This window comes from Dipodomys ordii, unplaced genomic scaffold, assembly GCF_000151885.1.
Source record: "Dipodomys ordii isolate 6190 unplaced genomic scaffold, Dord_2.0 Scaffold150, whole genome shotgun sequence".
Taxonomy (NCBI): Eukaryota; Metazoa; Chordata; class Mammalia; order Rodentia; family Heteromyidae; genus Dipodomys; species Dipodomys ordii.
Genome location: NW_012267366.1, coordinates 5,437,904 through 5,461,099, shown reverse-complemented (window position 1 = coordinate 5,461,099; position 23,196 = coordinate 5,437,904). Strand labels below are relative to the sequence as shown.

Genomic DNA, 23,196 nt, shown 5'->3' with positions numbered 1-23,196 from the left:
CCTTCTGAAAACCTTCAGAATAACCTTCTAGAAAGAATCACAGAATTATCCACTGGGGTCAGGAGAGTTAGGGGACTTTATATTCATCAGTCATACAATGTTCCTGAGGGCATTAATTCCCTGATAGTTTCAAGTCACAACAAGATGAGCCTCAGGTTCACATTAAGGTCTATGAGCCAAACAGGGTGACATTTACATCATGTTTATCATATCGCTGAAACCTTACAACTGTATAAAGTTAGTATTGACTCTATTTTGCACATGAGTAATCAGAAGTACAAAAATATTAAAGCACTTGCTGAAAATCAAGCAGTTCAACAAGCAGTTAAGCTGAGCTCCAAGTAAAGTTATGTCTTCCACTGTGCAAGATGATGGTGTAAAACCCATAGCATGCCAATTCTCAAGCACAGCTGCTATCTCCTTCCTGTGTCACAGAGCCTGAAGTGCACGTACAGCTCTACCCTCCCTCCTTGCAACTGAAAAGTGTTGACATAGCTGCCCAGATTGTCTTAATCTTCTTGCCTCCATAAAAGAATTTTCTCGCTCATAATGCACCAACTATGTGAAATTTTTATAACATCATCACCCATGCCTACTCCCACTCTAAATACCAGTTCTTATGAAATTATGCCAGAATTTCCATCAAAGTATGCAAGGAAATTTAAAAGAAATATTTGTCTGATGAGCTCATTTCAGACAATCAAATTTCATAGAGTTCCAGATTCTCGTATATTAAAAAATAATCTATAACTTTACTGTGAGGAGGTTACTTTATTAGAACAAATAAAACATACTGAGCTGTGCCAGGTCACGGGGTCATCCTAATGTAAGAGCAAATGAGAATCTTTTCTTAGTAGAAAAGATTTTTTTTAAAAATCTACAATCACTAGCATCTGAAGCCGGCTTGAGTTAAAATGCATGAATCAGTAGAACAGTTTTTTTTAGAATAGTGCTGTATCCTGTCACCTGCATGTGTCTCACTGTCTGTCCTTAGGTTCCCTAGGAGGACATGTCTAGTCACAGGAAGCTCAGGAGCAGACAGGCCTCTCTGATTTCCCCTACCACCAGCCCAGCTACACAGCTGGTAGCTCAACAAACTCCTACTGCCAGAAGCTCCAGCATAGCCCACTTGAAGGGTTACTGGCCTTAGACTCCTTTACCAAATACCCATCAATCCAATTTGGAGGCTCTTTACATTAAACCATATGGTTCACAGGATCTTCTCCACAAGGATAAACTGTCAGAGAAGGGCCTGGCCAAGGGCTGTTCTCTAAGATCTTATGCAAAAGAACCATATAAGTGTCTAAGAAAATGGCAGGCAGTGATCTTATTTACAAATTACCATGATGCAGAGAACAAGACTCCAGCCAAGCACACAGTGGAAAGCATTTTTATCCCCTGGATACAGACGTTCAGCATTCTCGTACCACAGCAAGTTACAGGCAAGCATCCAGACCCATATGTCTATCTGCTGGGATTGCTTTCCTGCCCCCCCCAAAAAAATCCCACAGCAATATGAAGACCATCATGGAAAAAGAAACTGCCAGATCTGCTCTTTCCCCCAATTCACAGAGGCCTTTGCAACTGACACACCCAATGGCTCCAACAGAAAAGGGAGGGGCTCAGAGGGGCTCAGAGGACAGGGAGGCACTTCACCTGGCTCAGTGGGCTGGAAGACTTTATTCAGATCCAAGGAGGAGGCTCTGGAATGGGTTTTCTGTGGCCGCGGTGGTGGGGTGGGTGGGTCCTCACCCCTTTTCATGGCCTCTTCTATGGAGGTGCTAGAGTAAGATCTGCAGCAAAATAAGTGAAAGTCAGAAGGAAAGAGCAAAGCTTTACTCCCAGAAGATGGGTAGAAACAGAACGTCAAAGTAACTGCAGAGAACTGATGAGCTGCCAAGAGCAGCTACTATCGCTTGGATGCTACTATGTATAATAACTGTGGAGATACATGCTTGAGATAAGGTCTTGCTATGCAGCCCAGGCTGAGGTTAAACTCAAAGTCTTCTTGTCTTGGTCTCCCAAGTGCTGGTAGAGCAAATGTCCACCACCACACCCGGCTTAGGACCTTTTTAACCTCTTTCATTATGCCATAGACATAAATTTACCCTCCATCTCCCCCCCTCAAAAAAAAGTTTCATGTAAATTCAAATCCATTTTGATTAGAGTTTTTAATAAGAACACCATGTAAACACTTCGGTGTAATTATTTTCATGCTCTAATAAAAGGGCTTCATGGTATTAATTGATTGTAAAACCTCACCCCCTGCCTACTGCAAATGTGATGACAGGCACATATGGAATTGAGATAGATAAGATGAGACTAAGAATTATATATTCAAGGGAATATGCCACATATGGAATTTAAGAAGGGAAAACACATCAATCAGATTGAAGGGTTTGACTTGCCTTGCTTGGGAAATAAGTGTATGTGGAAATATTCAAAGCAAAAGCCTCATTTTAACCTTCATTACAGTATAACAAGGCAATGTTAACTAAGCAACTTCTGAGACTGTATCTCCAACAATGACATTTTAAAAAAAACACTAATGCCAAAGTTCACAAAGCTAGAAAGTTACATAGGTTCAATTAAAACTCCAGTCTGTCTCTAAACTTAATTTTTTAATGATTTTCTATGCCTATGAACCACAGAAGAAATCCTTTGGCAGTAGCAGCTAAACTATCTATTGGAAATCTACTTATTTTATTTAATTAATTCAACTCCATAGATCAGGAAAAGGATGTATACATCTCTTCTCAACTAACTTCATGTCCTAGAGACAAATTAACCTCAAGAAACTGTTCTTTCTCTTTACCTATTAGAGTGGCACTTAGGAAATTCGAATCTATCAATGACTATTAAGGGGCTGGGAAGGTGGCTCAGTGGTAGAGTGCTTGCCTTGCATACATGAGTCCCTGGGTTCGATTCCTCAGCACCACATAAGCAGAAAAAGACAGAAGTGGTGCTGTGGTTCAAGTGGTAGAGCGCCAGCCTTGAGCTGAAGAGCTAAGGGACAGCGCCCAGGCCCAGAGTTCAGGCCCCATGACCAACAACAACAAAAAATGACCATTAAGCTTCATCAGTTCTTTATAGAGTTGTTTTTGACATGGCAAGTTTTTCTTTATATAAATATGTTTCTCAAAGTTTCTTTGTGGTAGTCAAGGGTTTTGTCTTTCTTGTATGCTTTTAATCTTTAATAAAGCCACCATAATGACACATGATATACTCTGGGGTGGTCCCCATACCATAACTAGCAAGATGCACAGAATAAACAGGAACTAAGGAAAAAAAGCTTTAATACTCTGAATCAGAATCAAAAGAAAACAACATGAAAAGACAATATGCTTTGTAAAACTAGAGACCCTCTCTAGAGATTTTTCAAGAACTTCCTATGCCACGCACAGCTTTGGTGACATCTTCTACTCAAAAAAAAGAATAATGTATATATTTAAATAATGTATATGCACACATATAATTACAGACCTCCTTTCTACTTCATTTCCTTTTATAATGTATTCTTATATTTGCAGAAAGATACTGAATATCAATCATTAAAACATAAATGTAGCCAGGCACCAGTAGCTTAAGCCTGTAAACTTAGCTACTCAGGAGGTTGAGATTTGAGGATGGCAGTTCGAAGGTTGCCCAGGCAAGAATTCCATGAGACTCTTATCTCCGATAAACTACTCAGAAAAAGCTGGAAGTGTCATTGTGGCTCAAGGGGTAGAGTGCTAGCCTTGAGCACAGAGATGCTCAGGCACAGTACCCAGGCACTGAGTTCAAGCCTCAGAACCAGCATAAATAAATAAATAAATAAATAAATTTCCAGGGAATTGTCAAAAGGACGAGCATGGTAATATTAGAATAGTGATTTGTTTCCCATTCCTTCACATTTCTACAAATACTTATTATTTGAAAAAAAGGAGAATTAAAATGATTGGATACTCTACTCCCACCTTCCAAACAAAAATGAGTAAATGTATTCACCATGGAGATAGTGACTATAGCTTTTTCTTCCTACTGAAATAAGATAGAAATATAGCCAGGTTCTCAGGGCTCATAATATAATCTAGGTACTCAGAAGGCTGAGATCTGAAGTACTACAGTTCAAGAAAAGTCTGGGTAGAAAAGTTTATGAGGCCTCATCTCCAAAATAATGAGCAAAAAGCCAGGCTGTAGGCGGACCTCTGCTAGTACAAGCATGCTGAACAAGCACAAGGCTTGAATTCAAACTCTAGCATTCAATACTATAAGTACCTGCACCTCCTATACATAAGGTAATAGATCCTCAACTAAGAAAATGTAGACATAACTCTTAGATTTGCAGTGAGATGAGATTTACTTAAATGTAAGTAATTCAAAAATATAAAATATAACCAGGCTTAAATTCACTTTTTTGAGAATGTGTTTTGTAGCCAAAAGAAGTCTCTAAGACCCAGAGAAAAATTCACAAAACATAGTGTAAGATAGAACAGCCTATCTTACACTGTAGTTGTATGGCTAAAAAAAAGTGCTTTCAATACCATTTCTACTCTTTAATGGATTAACACTTGGTATTTTTGTATTTCTCCTTTGTTTTTCTAAGTGTGATATCAACCAAGGCACTGCCTTACTGATCCTTTTAAAAATGTGAAGCTGCAAAGAGGTGCTAATACAGGCATAAACAGACCCAAAGAACTGTTTGCCTAAACCCTAGTATATCCTTGAAATCATCCCACATCTAGACTGTACTCCTCAAACTTATTTTTTTGGTGTTCACCTTGCCATGAAGGCAAATTGCAGCCATTAGTTACCTTTTATCCGTAGTTCTCTCTTCCCAAAACTATGTGTTCTCATTAGTTATTATCTTGCCCCAACTGAATCATCTCATACAACCCACTTCCTCTAGAGGGCCTAGAAAATATCAATCACCATCATCCAGCACTAACAACCAGAGACTCAAAGGCTCTCCAGTGTCACTGCATGTTCTAAGAAAGCCACTCACAAAGAGTAAAATGGTTTCTATCTTTAGTTTCCAATCTAAAGGCAAATGAGATCATGGTTTGGAGCTTGGGTTTCTTGTTTTTAGGCAGGAATAGGGCCCAAAAGTCAATGAAGCAGGAATTGAATACTACCTGGATCTTGGTCTTCCTTTGAGACTGTTGGAATCCTTAGAAGTTGCTGAAACAAAGATTATTTGTTGTTTGCTTGGGTTTCATTTCTGCAGTTAAACAGTGATATATGCAGCACCTGGGCTAGTACAGAACACATCAACAAGTAAATGTGAGACCAAGATGTCCATGTGGAGAAGTCTGGAGCGTCCACATTTGAGCATTTTCCTAATTTTTCTTTTAATTTTTTTATCTAAAGGCTCAATTAAAAGGAAAGAAACCCCAGAATATTTTTCTATTTTATCACAACGCTATCAGAGAAGTCACAATCAATTGTAAGTTTACTGATGGAGACATTCCAACCCCCCAGGGTTGTCTTTTTATTTAATGATGGATTCACACTTACAAGCTTGTTAGTCTCTTGTGATGCCTAATACAGATTTTGAATCAGTCTTTTCTGAGGACTAGGAAGAAATCTATCCAGCTACACATTTTCTTAAAATAAACTACTGTGGAGCAACATGGTCTCAAAAATGCAAGACTCCTATAAGAAAAGATTCTTTTTCCTGTAAGAAAAGATTCTTGCTCCCCATATCTCTAACCAAGATAGAAACTATTATGGGATGAACTCATTAAAATATTTTGTTGATCACATGACCTCCCACATCAAATTTAAATCATAAGCAAACTTTTTCACTACAAACGCCCATGCAACCTACTTTCCCATGATAAATTGTAAAAGGTAATAGAAACAGTTACCAAAAATATCAATCCCCTTCCATTTTTCTCAATTCTCTTTTTATGTTTTCAGTTCTCAACAGAAGGCAACTTCAGAAACAAGTAGCTATGCTATGCTGATGGATCAGGCCTATATTCCTAGATACTCAGAAAATTGAGATCCAGAGTATCATAAATTGAAGTCAGGCCAGGCAAAAAAGTCTATGAGGCTCCATCTTCTAAATAATCAGCAAAAATCAAGGCTGGAGAAGTGTCTCAGTGGTAGAGCACCAAGTGAACAAGCACTAGGCTCTGAGTTCCAACTCCAGTACTAACGAACAAAGAGAGAAACAAGAAAGGAATATAATGGAATAGAATAGAGTAGAATAAGAAACCAGATACTATGCTAAAGATTTACAAGCTTTGCAAATCTTGCATCATAAAAAAAAATTATGGAGGGCTGGGAATGTGGCCTAGTGGTAGAGTGCTTCCCTAGCATGCATGAAGCCCTGGGTTGAATTCCTTGATAGCATATAAACAAAAATAAATAATAGAAGTAATTTTAAAAACTTATGAAAGAGTGCTACTTATGAGGAACAAAGATAATATAATTTATTTCTTTGTTTTTACAAATTTTTCCAAATGAAAATGCCTCACTGCATTATTAAATTCTTTTTTACATTGCTATAAACATTTAAAAGAAACTCCTCTTTAGTATGATGCAGCTAAAAGTAAGGATGATCACTAAATCCTTGGGTTAGATAAGCAGGGCAGAAAGGGAAGCTAAAAACCCTCATAATGGCTAACAAGGTTCAGGGCAAACTGCTGAGAGATATTTCCCTTAGGCAGGTCAGTTGCATGGAAGAGCCATTTTTCCCAACCTAAAAGCTTTGGTTTGCACGAATGAGAACACAGGCATCTTTCAGCTTCAACAAATTGAAGACTGGCCATACCACCCCACCCCCGCCCGCCAAATGTCCAAGGACTCTGAGTCCCTCCTTGCTTGTATCGTGCACTCACACATGAATACAGAAAGAAAAACGAGAGAGAAAGAGAGCGCGCTTGGGTGTGCCTCTCTTCCAGTCAAGGAGGCTGCCCTAAAGCTGAAGGGCCAGTATATGACCAGACTCACCACAGAACTGGGGGCAAACCTCTAAGCAGGCTGACCAGTGTTGCTCTGTGCCCCCTTGTTTCCCTCAGGCCCCACTGCCTTCCAGAAACATCTGCATACAAGTCCTATCCAAGTTCAAATACTGTTCCCCCAAACCAGATGATAATCATTTATTCAGTTGTCATTATCTTTGTCTTTTTGTGCTGGTGTGGGGATGGGTGTGGAAGGAGGGGTGATCCCTGCTAGTAACAGATAGACAGACAGTCAGATGAAGTAAGGGTGTGGATAAGCAATGGAGATATGGACCAGATAACAGGCTGGGAGTCTTGATGACCATGTGTTCCTCCTGGCCATCACATTAAGGATTTGTTACCTTCCTGAACCTCAGTTTCCTCATTCACAGAGTAAAGCCAGTAAAAATGAAACCTCTTTCTTATAGGGACAGATAAGGAGGCGAAAATGAAGCCAGGCACCAATGGTTCAAGCCTATAATCCTAGCTACTCAGGAGGGTGAGATCTGAGGGTCACTCTTCCAAGTCAGTCTGGGCTCGAAGTGGAACTATGGCTCAAGTGGTAGTCTTTGAGCTCAAAAGTTCAGGGACAGTGCCTAGGCCCTGAGTTCAAGCCATAGGACTGGCACACAAAAAAAAAGAAAGAAAAGTGCAAAGAGAACTGTTCCAGCACAGTTAAGATCATAGACTAGTCTTTAGCAATGAAGCAGCCCCCTACCACCACCAACAGCATTTACAAGACCTCACTGAGGGTAAAGTGGCATAAAACACCTCAGCACGACTCAGAGACATCAAGACCAAGATCACCAATGTGCAATGTGCATAATTGAAATAGGTTGGAATAGGATGTTGGGTACAGAATCTCCTAGACTCCTTTAATATGTACACTTTCAGCAATTAAAAGGGAAGAGCAGATGGAAAATATATAAGTAATGTCCCCATTCCCTAAGATAATAGCCCCTCATTTATCACCCACTACATCACCCTCATTGTCATTATCATCATCATCATCTCATCATCATCATCATCATCATCATCATCATCATCATCATCATCGCCAACAACAACTATAGAGACTAGAACAGGGAGATGCTTCTACCTGCAAAAATATTTACAAAATATCTCATGGTAAGTCTTCTAGAAAGGTTCAACAACACTATCCTATTCAACTCTTCTGTCTACTTCTAAGCTCTGAAAACCTGATTCTGCTTTTGGGGCGTATGAATATCACAGATATTCACACATGGCAATGGTATGTTATGTTGTAAATTCAAGCAAAAGCCAAGGGAAAAATGACAACTGGAACACTCTAGTGTATAATCTTTGCAGAAAAATGACAATGGAAAAAGAGAGAAGGTCTAAAAGATTAACCCTCCATAATGCTGTAACTGAATTGAACATACTCCCCAATGAAGGGAATGCTATATAGAATTTTTAATTATCACCTTGAGATTCCTGTGTCTTCTGCAGTGGATCCAAAGAAATTACTAAATGTGTTTAAGGTGAGGTATCTCATCACACCCAGAAAAGGGCAATCGTGGAATAATGAACAAATCGGACAAACATACCATGCTCTCAGGCACAATATAAATTGAATTTAGATACACTTCATGCACTGTGGCACACGTGTTAGGTTTGGTTTAGTGATGTCAAGTCTTAGTCAAGAAATGTTAAAAATGAGATCTAAAGCTCATGCCCCAGAGAACACTTGATTTCATGATAAAAAAGGATCTCTGGGGAAAAACTGGAAGTGTAATTCTCAAAGCCTGTTGGAGAAGCATCAGCTTAACACCCCATGTTTAAATTATTTTTATTAAGACTACAATATGGGCAGGTTGTACAGCAGTATAATTTTTTTCTTATTTATTCCATCCAGTAGATATGGTTTGTACAATGTACAACAGTTCCATTTTGAAGAATAAAAAATAACTCAAAATTTAAAAAGACTATAATATGAAGTTAACAAAGCCTGAGAGGCATCCACTTTAGCATCAGAAATGAGAATGGCAAAAAGCCATGTTCAGATGATACAGACAGAGCATTTCCCTCTGATGAGTGAATCGAAAAGTGTTTCAAAAATCAAAATTTGGTTTGGATTTCCCACTGCTATTGAAGTCATGAGTCTTGGTTATCTATTTTGTATCATTACTTTCTAAAGGTAGTGGTTGTCAAAATAGACTGCAAACCAGAATCACCAGAGGAACTGGTGGTTTATCAGGCTTTCCTTCACTTAGATCAGCCATACGCTCTCATTCATATTCTTTATTCTTCCCTCCCTGCCTCTCTCTTTCCTTCTCTTCCTCAGTCTTTCCCACTCCTTCCCACTATTTTCTCTATCCTACTCTCTTTTAAACCTTGACTGAACTTAGTGTTTGGGAAATATATCATCACAGCATATGTTCAATTCACTCTTTTGTTCCAATGTTAAGCAAATAACCTAGGATGATAGCTAGCTAACAACAAAAAAATACAATTTACTCATCCACTATGCAAGAGAAATAACAGTAAAAGAAAAGTAGAAACTTATTTCATGTCCTCATAACTAGAACTCCAAATAGTAATGACTTCTGTAGTCACTTGTTTTGAACGGAGTTCATCTTGATTTAACCATGGCTACATCAAGAGAGAGTTGAAGACCCAGCCCAGCCTTCTCTATGGTTCCACAGACACATTTCCATGTCTCAAAGAATCTGGAAAGCACAACTTTTATTTTTCGCCTTGGAAACTACTCCATGTAAAGCACATACAGTTGCTTTCTCTGTGGTGAAGTATAATAAAAAATATTTGAGATTTATGCTTCGGAAATGGAAAATGCCAACTCTGGGTCTCTATTTAATCACTTATCAATTCCTTGCTGTATACAGAAACCACAGTGACTTATTGAAATCATCTCAATTCCAAATCTTCTTAACTTTCCAATTTTAACAAGCTTGAGTGATCCTTTTGGTGGGACCTAAATCATGATCTTAAAAATAAGCCATTCTCGTTTCGTTCCTGAAAAAAGGAAAGAGTAGAAGGCCAAAAGGCTGACTTGTAATAAAGCACAAGACAAATATTTAGAGATAAATATATAGTTAGCAATTTTCTACTCACAAAACTGTTAGGTTTTTTAACTTAGAAACAATAACACAGAAGGTATATTAAAATGGTTTTCTCCTACCTGGATCCTCAGATAGGTCCTTTGGTAAGGCTTCCTTGATGGCACTTTTCAAAGCTAGTGATGTTTTGTTTCATTTTTTAAAGAAAAATAAAGGACAGAAAAGAACAAAACCATAAAAATTTATTTCTGAAGAACATCGCTGTAAAACAAACAGTCCCTAGTCATCACTTACAAAAATAAGTCTTACAAACCTCTAGACATCACTATAGCATTTACTAGAACAATAAAAAATAATTTTTAATCTAGTGGAGTATGGAAATAAATTCTCCTACAGAGATCAAACCAGTTTCAATTTTCCAGAGAGAGGGCCTCTAGTGGTTAGTTGGAATATTACCAAAGAGTATTAAGAATTTTCCCCCTTTCCTTTCTGACAGCAGGATCAATAACATGAGAAGGTCGGGGACTGCAATGCTAGCTTCAGTACTTTTGAGCTGGCCTGGTGGTTATTCCGCCATGCAGTGAAAGCTAACCCACCATTTGGGAGACCCATCGCTGTACATGGGTTCTCCAGAGCAAGTGTTTGAATAGGAAGCATAATGTTATTGTTGTTTAGCTGAAAACTATTTTTTTATGTTTAATCGTATCTAAGGCTGAATGAATGGCAGGTTTCAGCAATCAAACCTGGAATAGCTTCACTGCAGACAAGGCTCAATTCATGAGTAGTTAATCAATGTGAGATAATAGATGGAATACTGGTTTGACACTCCAAGTCTTGATTCTCATTTAAGTTCTTTTTCCTTTTTTTTTGTACAAGGAAATGATTCATACTAACTGAACTTCAGCTTGCTTATGGCTAAATCTTAGGTAATAAAACACACCAGATTTTCGAGGGCTGACTAGGACAGTATATGTAAAAGCACCTGGTGAAAGAATTGTAAATGTATTACACAACGCGTGGGGTTTGGAAGAGAGGGTCCTTCCTATACTTCTAGATCCTGCTGCCCAAGTCATCCCCCTGTTTGATGGTTGCTCTAACATAGAACTCTGTATTGTGTGACTTCTCGGCTACCCAGAATAATAAGGAAATGATAGCTTTGCTTTATGTTACACCACCATAACCAAAAAGCCACTGAGAGACAGATAAAGCCTTGAGACACAAGCTGTAGCTGAAGAGAACTTTTTGAAGAGACCTGTGTTTTTAGCATGGTGTATGCCAATGTAAAATATTAAGCTCTCAATTCATTCTATTTCTCCTCATTTTCTACTTCACAGAAACAGATTCCAATGGAAGATATCAGAATAGACTAAGGTTAACAATTAGGCTGGGGGGATGTAGACACTAATGTTCTTGCTCTCACTTTAGGAGCCACCATTTTGCAACAAGTTGCAACTGTTTAATTTATTCCAATGAGTTTGCATACTGAGAACTATCTTCAGATGCTCAAGAAACCAGCCATTCCAAGAGAAGTAGATAAGGGAACAGAGGAATATGTCTTTGAAATAAGACAATGCATCCTTTTCATACCTTGTTTATCATCACCAGTCATGTCTTGGGCAGGGCCAGGAAAGTCAGCCACATCTTTAACAGATGTCTTCTTAAAAAGGAAAAAGAAATGAGTTATGCAGGTTGGAATGGAAATATGTGATGTGCACACATAGGAAATGATTAAAAGGCTGTTTCCTGCCAAAAGTTCTGTCTTCACGCTATGTCGAAAAATGAACTTTACAATTTAGGAGGGGGGTGGGGGGATAGGAGGGTGTAGCTGAGGAGGTGGGAGGGCAGGGATGGTAGGGGAAAAACAAAGGAGGAGGCAACAATGCTGGATAAGAAATGTACTCATTACCTTGCTCATGTACCTATAACCCCTTTGTTACATTTTCACAATAAAAAATAAATTAAAAAGTTCTGTCTTCAGTAACCTCTGAAATATAATAGTATTTTCATTACTTTTGGTTCCTATTACAGAACCTAATTAAACTACTAAGTTAATTTGTTTTAAAAATTTACATACACAAGGTAAAGAAATAATGATTCAGATCAAAGCCTATATGTAAAGTGTACATTAAATCATAATCTAGCTAGAGAATTGCACATTTGTCCTGTGAGACAAACAAGCTCCAACTTAGATGTTATGTAATTTTTTCATAAGCAGAGAGAGGTTCTAATAAGCAGCCCCATAATGTGGATGTTTGCCATGAACTGTCATGAAGACAGCTACCTAACCATGATGGAAACAGCCTCCTTGGTATAGAATAAGAAAAGTTCATTGATGATCAGATCAAAATTTGTCATAAGTTACCTATGATGGAAGCTCTTACATGTACTGAATATCCATTTTGATCAAATAGGAATTATTATTATTATTTTGTCAGTTGTGGGCCTGAACTCTGGGCCTGGGCGCTGTCCCTCAGCTCTTCAGCTCAAGGCTAGCGCTCTACCACTTGAGCCACAGCGCCACTTCTGGCTTTTTATTCTGCTTATGTGGTGCTGAGGAATCAAACCCAGGGCCTCATGCATGCAAGGCAAGCACTCTACCACTGAGCCACCTTCCCAGCCCTTAGAAATTATTTTAAAATCTTCTTAGTATGAATTTATTTTGTACAAACTCTCAGTAATTACTATCTTTTTCCCTTGCTCCCTATCCACTATTGATCAATAGCCAGGGGGTGGGAGTTATTACATGTATTGATTTGTGTGTGTTCACTCATCTTTGAATACCTGGTATGAAACAAATTTGATCATGGTATGTTACCTTTTTAATGTGTTGTTCAATTCCGTTTGTAAGGATTTCTATATGTTCTATATGTTCATCAGGAAATTAGTCCATAGGGTTTATTTTTGCTGCTGCTGCTGCTGTTGTTGTTGTTATGTCCTTATTCAATTTTGTTTTCAGGATACTACTGTCTTCATAGAAGGAATTTGATAGCATTCCTACTCTTTCTATTTCATGGACTGTTTTATAAGCACTAGTGTATTCTTTAATGAATTCAGCAGTGAATCTATTCAATTCTGCTCTTTTCTTTGTTAGGAGACTCTTAATTACTGCTTCAATCTCACTACTCAGTATAAACCAGTTGTTTTTATATCCTCTGGGTTTAATTTTGGTAGGTCTTAGTATCTAGAAATTTATTCATTTATGCTAGATTTTCCATATTATTAGAGTATTAAGTTTATTTATTCCATAACGTTGCTCGGTATTTCATTGGTACCATTTAAAATGTCCTTTTTGTCTCCTCTAATTTTATTAGTTTGGATCTCCTCTTTCTTTTGTTTAGTTTTGAAAAGGGTTTGTCAATTGCATCTCTCTGTCAATGAAGCAACTATTTATTTCAGTGATCATTTGTACTGTTCTTTTGGTTTCCATTTCATTACTTTTAGCTTTGGTCTTTATTATTTTTCCTTCAACTAATTCTGAGTTTAGCTTGTTCTTGTTTTTCTAAGACATTGAGGGACATCATTAGATTATTCATTTGAGACCTCTCCATCATAGCTACAAAATTTCCTCTTAGAAATGCCTTTTGTGTGTTACAAAGAAACTAGTAAGTAATGCTTTAAATTTTTTATTTGATACTTTTTTAATATCCATCTGATCCTTCAGTGACCCATTGATCACTCTAAAATGTATTGTTGGGCCAGGTGCTGGAGGCTCATGCCTATAGTACTAGTTAATAAGGTGTTTGATATCGGAGGATCAAGATCTGGAGACAGCCAGGAAGAGAAATCTGTAAGACTCCAAATAACCAGCAAAAAGCTGGAACTGGAAGTATGTCTCAGAGGGTAGAATGTCAGCAGTGAGTAAAAAGGCTGAATGAGAGTTTGAGGTCTGGGGTTCGAGCCCCATTAGAGCAAAAAGAAAAAAGTGCATTTTTAAATCTCCATGTATTTATATATTATTTGTAATTTCTAGCATTGGTTTCTAGTTCCATTCCATTGTGCTATGATAAAATACAAATAAAATCTTTCTTTTAGGTATGTGTGAAGATTTGTTTTATAACCTAAAATGTGGTCTATTTTGGACAAAGTTTCATAGGCTACTAAGAAGAATATTTATTCTACAGCTATTGAAAGGAAATGATACATATATGTACATATACATATGCATTCCAATTTGTGGTACAATTTAATTTTGAAGTGTCTGAATTTTTTATCTGGATGATCTAGCTATGATGATAATGGGATACTGAAATCTCTGAGTATCTGAATATTCCTGTATCTGCACCTATCTGTCCCTTTTTTTCCATTAGTGCCCATTTTATGATGGCCTAAATTTCTTAAATGACTAAACAATCCATTAAGTTTATTACTTCATCCTTCAATTCTGTTCACTATGTTCATTATATAAGAATATCTCATCTTCACAAATAATCATTTGATTGGAAAGAAGTAAATATCTGTTGTTATTTTGTGTTTCTGGTTTAGACAGGGAAAAAAGGCAAACTAGGGTGGAGATGTGGCTCAAATGGTAGAACATCAGCCTTGAGTAGAGTGAAAAAGCCAGCCTGAGTTCAATACCCTGTACTGGCACACACATGCACTAAAAAGGACTAGCTACATCTTTTAATGACAAATAGGCCAGTGAAAGTGTGCAAAAATGATAAAACTAGATGCGTAAAACAATAAAGGATATATTTGCTCTCCTTTCCTTTTAGAAAGATGACATGTGACTACATGAGGAAAACAACATAACTTCTACCAATAAAAAGAAATATTACTTGTTTGTGTTGGAAAGGCCAAGACAATCTAATACTATGGCAAGTTTATATAGAAAAAGTAGTTTATATAGTTTATATAGAATGGTGGTTTAAAGAAAACCACCTAGCAACCTCACAATTTCATATAAGGTGGAAAGGACATCACATCTACATAGTACAGTACAGCTATGTCAGAGTTACAGGGTTATCAGTCCTAACTTCATAGACAGAATTCTAGAACCCCAAAGTAAACCAAGGAGCATGGAAAGCAGAGAATTATTATATCTTCTTCTTCATATGCATATCCATCATTCTTTCTGAAGTCACTTTTCTTTATACCTTTTCCCCATGTGTAGAAATCTACTGAGGAAAGCACCATGGAGGCTGCAGCTCCAAGAAATAATTGCAGAGCACAAGGGAGTTGTTAATCAGTGAAAAGCAGAGAGACTGGCTTGACTGGCTCACATAGGACCAGAGCAGTAAACACTTTAGGTATGGGGGAATAATCAAACTAAGCAATAGAAATTAAAGAACTGTCCCTTTCTTCTGCCTTTGCCTTCTATCTTCTTGTAATGGTATCAATGATAGAAGACTCTAACAGAAGTCTTTAATAAACTCCATATATTTATATATGTTTATACTCTGATTTCATTAATGCATTGTACCAAATTGATACATTAATATGTACCAAATTGTCATACTGTACCCCATAAATATGTACAAATATTGCATGTCAATAAAAATTTTCAATTAAAAATGTTTCCAGATTTTTGGGTGCTAGGGCTTTACACTTGCTAGGCAAGTGTTCTATCAGTGAGCTACACCCCCAATGCCAATTCCAAATTTTCTTTTAGGAAGAAAACAGGTGGTATCTTAAATTATCATCATAGTAATCATAATAGTGCTAATGATAACAATAAGAATAATAATAACAATAATTGTGACAACCACAACAGCCATAACAATTCCTATTTATTACACCATAGCTAAGGATCATTAGTTAAAGGTGTTTTATTACATTATTTTTAAAACAAGCTTTATAGTCAGGGCTAGTGGTCCATGCCTATAATATTAGCAACCCAAGAGCCTGAGAAAGACCTTGTATTAATTTCCCAATATTGTGTGAATCTCTACGTTTCTTTGGGAAATCCAGATTAGTCCTAATTTAATCCAAAAGCTAAAACTCTGACAGAACCTTGAATGTGATTTGGGATCCTTTAAATAGTTCTCAAACCTCTTCTCAAAACTGTTCTGATTCATTATAACTTGCTAATAACCAGCCACTAAAAATACAACTTAAATTATTTACCAGGAAATTAAAACTTGGTTAAAGTAAAAAACATGGTTAATATTTTCTGGCCTAGGTTGGTTATATCTAACTATCTCTAAATGGTCAAGAGACACTGGCTGAATCATCAACCATACTTTATGAAGCAGAGAAAAATAATTATAGATCTAGATTTGAAAAGCTAATTATGAAAGCATAAAACAATAAAAAGAGCATAAAAACAATAAAAGTTCATGTTTCCAAAGTTTATAAAGAATATAAGCTAAATATTTGTTTTCATACATATCCTTATATATTAACAAATGTAGATCTTTTACATACCTCCATCCGATTCAAGTCACGTGTCTGTTGGTTTGCTGGCACTGACTCAGAATAAGAATCAAACAAAGCACACTCCCACTTGGGCTTAGGAAAAGCTAAGACAAAAGAAAAGGCACATGTAAGAATAGTTACTATAGTTATAGTAGTGCTCATTGTCAACCTTTCTGTGCTTTTAAACATAACAACAAATCCTATATACTATCTGTACACTATAGCTAATATATAAAACCTGTACCACTAATCATGATGAGATAATATTTTAGGCTCTTAATAAATACAACCCCATACTTCTATCATGCCAACTTGTAAGATCACCATTTTTCACATGGAAAGGGGTAATAAATAACTTACTCAGGGTCATATTGCTGATAAATGAAGGTCAGGATCTTGAACTCCTAGGAGTTCAGCTAAAGAACCCATATTCCCAGAACTTTATGTTATAACACAGTAGTGATGTTTCAATTAGACATCATTATCACAATTCATAAAGACATTGGTTGTAAATTTGAATATTATGAATATTAACCGGATACTTCATTTTAGCTGTTGCTGGAAATAAACAAGATCTTATACTGAAACAAGTATGTCTAAGATAATTTTATGACATTTGTCATAATTATCTTTGGTTAATAGGGAAATAAAAGCATAAAACCTTGCTAATTTACAACAAGGAAATAAGAATCACAGTGTCGGGCTGGGAAGGTGGCTCAGTGGTAGAGTGCTTGCCTTGCATGCATGAGGCCCTGGGTTCGATTCCTCAGCACCACATAAGCAGAAAGAAAATAGCCAGAAGTGGTGCTGTGGCTCAAGTGGGAGAGCACTAGCCTTGAGCTGAAGAGCTGAGGGCCAGCGCCCAGGCCCTGAGTTCAGGCCCCACAACTGACAAAAAAGAAAAGCAAGAGGGGGGAGGGAGAGGGAAGGAAGGAAGGAAGGAAGGAAGGAAAGAAGGAAGGAAGGAAGGAAGGAAGGAAGGAAGGAAGGAAAGTTTTAATCTGGGCATCAGTGGTTCACACCTGTAATCCTAGCTGCTCAGAAACCTGAGATCTGAGAATTGTGGTACAAAGCCAGCCTGGGCTGGCTTTTTTTCTTTTCAATTACAAAAAAAAAAAAAAACAACCAAAAACTGGAAGTGTAGCTATGGCTCAAGTGGTCAAGCACTAGCCTTGAGCACAAACGCTCATGGACAGCACCCTGAGTTCAAGCCCCAGGACCAGCATTACACACACACACACACACACACACACACACACACACACCACATGTATACATGTTTATGAATGAAAATAAAAGTTTTTATGAGGACTCCATAGAAAATGTCTAAGGTTTATAATGTATAATGAGGTTTTACCTGCTTGCAGGTATTCTGGCTGCAAAGTTGGAGGCAGGCCCTCAGGCAGTGGGTAGCCGTTCTTCCGAGCCACAATGAGATGAAATGCAGCACAGAACTCAGGCAGAGTCAGGGCTCCATCACAGTCAGCATCGCTAAGTTCCCTAAATATAACAAATCATGAGCACCTGCCATGGAATTGCACCTCCAACATGTGATTACAACTCCTATACTCTCTAGCCATGCATGGGCCTGCAGAATCCCCAAACTCTCCTGACCACACCAATTTGAAATCTCAAAGGACAACTCAGAGAAAGAAAAACCCTGATTAACAGACAGTATTCACATCAGTAGCATTCTGTAAATAAAAATTTAAGTTTTTAAGGTTCTCTGATAGGTCTGTTTAACAAGACTGATCCTTGGAGCAAGGAAGTCTAGTATAAAATGAAAAGTGATGCCTGGAATTCCACGATTGTTCACTAAATGCAAACTGTATAGTGTGAATAGTCCTTAGTACTTACTCAAAAGAGGCAGGGAAAGGTGCGTGCAGCCATTGTGCAGTTTACTCAGCACACAAATTGGTGCTTCTTATTTTTCCAGTTTTAAGGATAAGCCTTGAACTTTCCAAGTTACATTAATTTTTGTAGCAAACTATTGTTTGCCTGATAATTCCTTCTTGGGAAAATATAAATGAACTAAATAAATACTGATGAAATTGTGTTTTAAGATGAAACTGGAAGTTAGAGGAAGCTAGAAGCAAATAAGAAAGTATGAAAAAGTCTTGCAAGAGCTTATATTCACGTTAGCCACTGTTTCCCATTAAAAGATACAGACCTATTTACTCAATACAAAAGAAATCTATTTGCCAAAGGAATTAAGACCCGTTAAGCTCTAACACTTCTGAAGCGTACAAAAACAAGTCTACTTGTATTTGCACAGGTAAAGAGATAGGACTTATACAAGATTTTGCTAAGAAGTTGTTGCTACTGGAAAACAAAACCCATTTCTATGGTAAGCTACATAACTTCGCTTTGGACCAACCCCTTTCTCCCCCTCCTTCAGTTTGGAATGGATCAGTCTTAAAACAGCTGCTTCCCAGGGTGAGCAATCTGGGAACGGCTTCAAATGCTGGATAGAGAGAATGCCATTTGGTCTTCATGGATGTGTCTCAAAAAAAAGATAGGAGCCCTCATGCTGATCATGTTAAGGCTGGGAATACTGCCAAAACAGATTGTATTTTTTTTTTCAAAATGATCATTTCTTTTCCCCCCCAACTTCAAAATATAATATAAAGCTTTTTGTAAAAAAAAAAAATCATCCTAGATTACATTGCTAAAGAACCTCAATCCAGTTCAGAATCCCAGATACAATGGCATATATGAGTATTATTGGAACACTTTTTTCAATAAGATGAAATTAAATGATGTAGAATTGTACAACTTATTTTTTTTGTAAATCCTTAAGATAAAAACCCTCTACATAAACATTCCAATATTTTAATTATACATTGATAACCACACAATCTCCTGCCTGGTCTTGGGGAAGAAGTAATCCACACATGGCCGGGAGTTTACAACACAGAGCATTTTCATAGATGCAAAGAGAGCCATCTGGACCATCACAGTATAGCCCTTCTGAAGCTAGAGCCAAGGCAGCCTGAGCAGCAATGTACAGGGATAGTGCAGCTGCAAGGCTGAATGAGGGCTCAGCCAAGAAACACTGGCCAAATTGACAGAGCTCAGAAGCAGCTAGAATATGCAGATTTAATTCCGTTCCAAATGTTCCCAGACCTTCTGTTCGCCCTGCCTTATACTTGCCTCACACCAAGTGAAACAAAAAACCTGAAAATAAAATATACAAGACAGAATATCTCAGATGTCCACCATTACTTAGATTTGAAAAAGGATTGAGAAGGCAATAATAATTAAATTACTTTTAAGCTAGTAGTTAACATTTGTGGTACTTAGTGTGTGTGTGTGGTAATTTATATTATTTTCACAGCCACACAAATCCAAGCTCGAGTCACTTTCTCAATCTGTTAAAAATATCATTCAAAAAAAGACTTTCAAAATGGTAAAGAATGAATATTATGTTAATGTGATACTATTTGGCATTAAATGTACTCACCATATATAAGAGAGTTCTGGAATGGAAAGCTTTGATTTGGTGAAGAAGTTCTTGGCCACAGATCCTGTCAAGAGCCATTGTTTAAATAAACCAGTAATTACTTATCTAGAGCAGTTTTTAATTTATATGCAAGTGGATCCCCATTTTTTTCCATTCAGCAATCATTACCATGTAGCCACAGACATATTTAATCCTCAAGAAATCACACAAAGCAATGTATACCTTATCTGAGACTCATGAGGCTCTAGGTTTAATTCCCAGCACCTCAAAAAAATACACAAATATTAAAAATAAAAGCAACATACAAAGTCAGGCACAGTATCTCACACTATAACCTGGCTACTGAGCAGGCAGAAATCAGGAAGATCACAATTTGAGATCAATCCAGACAAAAAGTTGTCAGGACCCCAGTTCAATCAAGAAGCTGGGATGGTAATATATGACAGACATTCCAGCTAATGGGATACATAGACAGAAGGGACACAATCTAGGCTACCATGCATATAAACATAAGTTGCTCTTCAAAATATAAGTAAAGCAAAAAGGGCCCAGAGCCTGTGGCTCACACTTGTAATCCCAGTCTCTCAGAAGGCTGAGATGTGAGGATCAAGGTTCAAAGCCAGTCTGAGCAAGAAACTCCATGAGATTCTTATCTCTAATTAAAAACAAAAAAAGCTGGAAGTGGAGCTGTGGTTCAAGTGGTAGAGCACTAGCCTTGAGCACAAAAGATCAGGACAATGCCCAAGACCAGGGCGTGTACATGCACGCACACACACAAAAGCAGAAACATGTGGTGGAGTGCCTGCCTAACAAACAAAAGCTCTGAATTCAAACTCCATATACAAAAACATATTCATAGTTTTTAGAAGAATATTTAGGTCAAAATAGGGCAAAAAGCTCCCATAAAGTTCATAAAAGTTTTAGCAAACCTCTGCAAAATTTTACTAAAACTTCAAAAAAACTAATTTCAGAGTTAAGTAAAAATCCATCGAAGAAAAAAATAATAGCCATGGTAGAAAAATGAGCAGAACAAAAACTGATACCATTAATCCCACTAAATAGGAATATGATAAGCATCTTGAAAATGTTTTCAGTGAAGCTCTGCTTTTTTCTCTCCTCTCCTCTCCTCTTCTCTGTCTCTCTGTCTGTCTGTCTCTGTGTCTACGTCTGTGTCTCTGTCTCTCTCTAAATCTGTGTCTCTGTCTCTCTCTGTGTGTCTCTCTGTCTCTCTTTCTCTGTCTCTCTTTCTCTCTCAGTACTGGAGATTAAACTCAACACCCCCTGCTTTGTAGGCAATCACTTTACCATTTTACCATTGCACAATGCCCCGAGCCTTTTTCCTTTGGTTATTTTGTAAAGTCCTATGTTTATGCCTGAATATCTCTCCTTCCAATTACGCTTCCCTTACATCTGGGGTAATTGGCACATGCCACCACACTCAACTATTGGTTAAAACAAGGTCTTACTAACCTTTGTCTGGTCTGGCCTTGAACTGTGATCCTCCCAATCTCTACCTCTCCAATAGCTGGAATTATACTCATAACCAACTGGTACCTAGCTCCAAATAAAAATATTTCTAGCAAGTACCTATTTGTGTTTGGCTACATATCTGAATATGTTGTGAAGAAAGTCAATTGAGCAAGAGGTAAGGCTAGCAATAGACAATATATGCAATATGGATTTCTGCTCATTTTTCTGAGCCATAATATTAATATGTTGTAGCATTAATTTGTTGTAGCAATACTATTCTGACTTCCAGAAAGCCATTACTATCAACAAAATGATGTTTATTTTTATTTATACAAATATATCTCAGTTACACTTTGTTTTATGGAAGAAAACTAGTTTTAGTCCATACTTCAAAACATCATGTTAGCATTATCAAGAATACACTGTTGCCAGGTATGGGTGGCTCATGCCTGTAATCCTAGCTACTCAAGATACTGAGATATGAGGATCATGGTTTGAAGCCAGCCCAGGCAGAAGAGTTCATGAGAGAGACTTATTTCCAATAAACTATTTAGAAAAAGCCAGAAGAGGTCCTGTGGCTCAAGTGGTAGAGTGCTAGCCTTGAGCACAAAGAGGCTCAGGGACAGGGCCCAGGCCCTGAGTTCAAGCCCCAGGACCGGAAAAAAAAATAATACTCTGTTATCCTTGAAAATTAAAGAACATTTTATGAATTTTTTCCAGACTCTTATTGCACTGTTTGCTTAGTCATTAACTTGGCAAAATGTAGGCACACAGAAATTACATCAATTCTTCTCAGCTTGATTTTTATATGAGAAATCAACAAGGAAAAAAATATATATACATATATATGTATATATAAGATGACATAGGGGGAAAAAATAGCCAGTTTTCCTTCCATATCTTAATTTTTCTCAGAAAAAAAATAACAGAGGAGAAAAACTTGAGCCAAAGAAAATGGTCATCAGTTTGAACTTCTAGAATGTATAAAACATAAAACACTTGTTTTGGAAAGCTATACTCTGTCTGTGCTCTGATTCTAAATAGAAGTAAGCAGATTTGTTATTATCTACCATTTCAAGAACTGCTTCAGCTCACACAGATACAGGATTTGGACAAGGTCCCCTCCAATTCCCTGTTAACCCCTCTGAAAGAGAAATATAGTTTTCCCAATGTTATTGGCAACTTTTATATGCACAATTTAAACTTGATAAGAAATTCCATCTTTGAGAAAAACAAGTTGAATCAAAGAAGGTTGTCATATTCCATTCTACGTAAGTTATTTCTCAAGATATTTACTACTATTCATGTGAGAACAATGTCCAAGAACATCATGTTCCTACCTGAAATGAAGGAACTTGGATCCGGCTGAAGCGACCGGAACTGATTGACATAGTATTCCCGCTGTTCTTCTGTTATTCTCCAGGGTTCATCCGGGTAATTACTGTTGTCCTGTAGTTCCCTCTCCACTGAAAAAGACTTTTTAAAATAAAAATAAAAAGGAAATGCTTAGACAAGGTGCCTCTGCAGAGGTGAAGTATAAAACTTAAACACCGGTAGAAGCCATTATGTATTATTCTTAAGTTTTTTTTCCTCAAGGGAATAAATCTGTTTCATAACTGAAATGTAATTACTAAAGAGTACGCACTAAGCTTTATACATTTTTTTCTGTCCCTGAAACTTTTTACTAGGATTAAGCATAAAATATTGATCTCTTGATTAGTTTCAAAAGACTTTCTGATGGGATAAAGGAAGGGTTGAAAAAACTCATTCTTCAATAATTCACCATAGAGAAGAAAACAGTAATTGAATAGTTTTAAAACCATGAACAAAACCAGTGGAACAAACATCCCTAGCCATAAAAGAAATGCAAATCAAAACAACATTGAGATATCACCTCACCCCAGAAAGAACGGCAAAAATCAAGAACTCTAATAACAACAGA

At 37.3% G+C, this 23,196-nt stretch overlaps 1 protein-coding gene across 4 annotated transcripts in view; it reads right to left on the bottom strand.

Annotated features, from left to right (window-relative positions):
• The window catches only part of Reps2 (RALBP1 associated Eps domain containing 2), a 115,333-nt gene that overhangs the window by 50,607 nt on the left and 41,530 nt on the right, over positions 1-23,196 (bottom strand). For 2 of the 4 annotated variants that reach the window (XM_013032165.1, XM_013032166.1), the window contains exons 6-13: positions 22,595-22,730; positions 19,785-19,848; positions 17,679-17,821; positions 16,331-16,425; positions 11,555-11,624; positions 10,090-10,143; positions 5,115-5,160; positions 1,657-1,793 (exon numbers count right to left, since the gene is read on the bottom strand). In XM_013032165.1, the coding sequence (XP_012887619.1) occupies positions 1,657-1,793; positions 5,115-5,160; positions 10,090-10,143; positions 11,555-11,624; positions 16,331-16,425; positions 17,679-17,821; positions 19,785-19,848; positions 22,595-22,730 (745 nt within the window). The remainder of the gene's footprint in view (positions 1-1,656; positions 1,794-5,114; positions 5,161-10,089; positions 10,144-11,554; positions 11,625-16,330; positions 16,426-17,678; positions 17,822-19,784; positions 19,849-22,594; positions 22,731-23,196) is intronic. The other 2 variants (XM_013032167.1, XM_013032168.1) reach the window with 2 other exon arrangements.